Below are 2,408 nucleotides of genomic sequence, written 5' to 3' on the forward strand. Positions count from 1 at the left end.
TAGAGAAGAGAGAGAAGAGAGAGAAGAGAGAGAAGAGAGAGAAGAGAGAGAAGAGAGAGAAGAGAGAGAAGAGAGAGAAGAGAGAGAAGAGAAGAGAGAGAGAAGAGAGAGAAGAGAGAGAAGAGAGAGAAGAGAAGAGAAGAGAAGAGAAGAGAAGAGAAGAGAGAGAAAAGAAAAGACTATTCTAAAACTAAACAAAATGGTATTCCAGAAGTTACATTAAATAAAATAATGAATTAAACACAAGTGTATTGCTACCGCCGAATCTCTTAGACAACAGTATGGTACTCAGTTGGGCCAGCTAAACAGGAAACATCATTCATGTTCCTCTTACAGACTAGCTCCTGAAGTCTCAAACTCAAGGAATTCATTATTCAGGATCTAGAGCCACTATTCATCCTCTCCATCCTTTCTCCTGTACAAGAGCAGGAATTATTTTTCAGTATCTGCTTTCAAGCAGCCTAACACTTTGGAGACGAGAAGAGAACCTCCCTTTTGACTTGACACAGTATCTCCCCCAGGCTGTCAGAGGCCCATTAAACCTGGCAAATCAAGATTTCATGAGGTTTTCGTTTCCACAAGCCACCCGCTGCCACAGCTGCCCGACTGCCAAAGCCCAGGGCAGCACGAGGCTCTGGGATGACACCCGGCCTGGTTCACCTTGCGCTGTCCAGGGGCGGCCAGGGGAAACCTGCCTCCACTTGTCCTACGTCTGTGTGAGCATCCCATGGAAAGGCCTGACACCCCCCCCACGCCCCCCTCTCCCCACGGAGAGGCCTGACACACCCAAATCCCTCTCCCTGCGGAGAGACCCACACATGCCCCTATAACCCCTCTCTCCTCACAGGGAGACCCACATGCACCCCCATGCTCCCTCTCCCACAAGGGGACCCCCTCGCACACATCCCTACTCCCCTCCTCCCCACAGGGAGGCCCCACACACCCCCGCATCCCCCCCCACAGAGGGTCCTCACACGTCCCCATACACCCCACTTCCCGCAGAAGGAGTCTACACACCCCAATGCCCCCCCCTCAACCAGAGAGAGACTCCACAGATCCCGCACATCCTCTCCCCACAAGGAAATCCTGCATGCCCCCACATCCCCCTCTTCCCACAGAGGGGCCCCACACACCCTCATGTCCCCACAGAGAAACCCTGCACACCTCCATGTTCCCCTCCCCCCGCAGAGGAACCCCACACGCACTCTCCCCAGAGAAACCCCACACGCCTCCATGTCCCCCTCTCCCCGCAGAGGAACCCCACATGCCCCCATGTCCCCCTCTCCCCACAGAGGGGCCCCACGCACCCTCTCCCCACAGAGAAACCCCACACACCCTCACGTCCCCCTCTCCCCACAGAGGGGCCCCACGCACCCTCTCCCCACAGAGAAACCCCACACGCCCTCACGTCCCCCTCTCCCCACAGAGAAACCCCACATGCCCCCATGTCCCCCTCTCCCTGCAGAGGGGCCCACACGCCATGTCCCCACAGAGAAACCCCACACGCCCCCATATCCCCCTCTCCCCACAGAGGGGCCCCACGCACCCTCTCCCCACAGAGAAACCCCACATGCCCCCACGTCCCCCTCTCCCCGCAGAGGGGCCCCACACCGAGCGCCCCTGGTCCCCGCGCCCCCCGCGGCGGCGGGCCGGGAGGGAGCCAGCGGGGCAGCCCGCGGCGCGGCGGTACCTGCTTGACGCTGGCCGGCAGCCGCCCCCAGGGGTAGTTGTGGCGGATGTGGAACTCCACGTCGATGTTCATGGCGAGGAGGGGCCGCGGCGCCGCCGCTCCGCCCTGCCCCGCCGCCGGGGGGCGCTGCCGCCGCCGGGCCGCCCTGCCCTCGGCCCGCCACCACCTCCCGCTTCCGCGTTACGCCCCGCGGAAGCCGCCCTCTAACGTCACTTCCGGCGGGGAGGGCGGTGGGTGGCTCCGCCGGCGGCGCGCGGGGTACGGCCTGGCACGGGGGGGAGGGAGGGGCTGCCTCGGGAGGGCGGGGCGGGGCGCGGCAGGCCTGCGCATGCGCGGTGGCCGCCGGGCGGTGGCGGCGACGGCCTCGCGCGGTTCCCCCTCGCCCTGCCGCGGGCGCGGCCGTTGGAGGGGGCGGGCGCGCAGGGCGAAGCCGTGTCGGCCCCTCGGGGCCGCCCTGAGCGAGGCCTCCTGCGCTGCGCAGCCGGCCGTGCCTCCTGTTCGTGCGGGGCATCCGGGGAAGTGGGTTAATGTGGTTAAGGAAGTTGCTTCAAACAAAATGGGAGCAGGTGCCCCTCCTTTTCTTAGGAATTAGGTTTTTGTGAGTCAGTTAAAATTCTACCAGTGTTGGAATTAATGTCAGCTTTGCCTGCAGCAGGGTTTTCTCCTTGTTTAAGCATTAGGGAATTATAGCGGGGAGAAGGGCTGTTTACACAACATT

General features: G+C 61.9%; 1 protein-coding gene across 4 annotated transcripts in view; it reads right to left on the reverse strand.

Moving 5' to 3' along the window:
• Positions 1 to 1,839, reverse strand: part of FAM91A1 (family with sequence similarity 91 member A1) — a 30,785-nt gene extending 28,946 nt beyond the window's left edge. For all 4 annotated transcript variants that reach the window (XM_067290183.1, XM_067290182.1, XM_067290181.1 and 1 more), the window contains exon 1: positions 1,691 to 1,839. In XM_067290183.1, the coding sequence (XP_067146284.1) occupies positions 1,691 to 1,762 (72 nt within the window). In that variant the 5' untranslated portion in view covers positions 1,763 to 1,839. The remainder of the gene's footprint in view (positions 1 to 1,690) is intronic.
• Between the last annotated feature and the right edge of the window lie 569 nt (positions 1,840 to 2,408).

The sequence above is a fragment of the Apteryx mantelli genome, chromosome 2 (assembly GCF_036417845.1).
Source record: "Apteryx mantelli isolate bAptMan1 chromosome 2, bAptMan1.hap1, whole genome shotgun sequence".
In the NCBI taxonomy this organism is placed as follows: Eukaryota; Metazoa; Chordata; class Aves; order Apterygiformes; family Apterygidae; genus Apteryx; species Apteryx mantelli.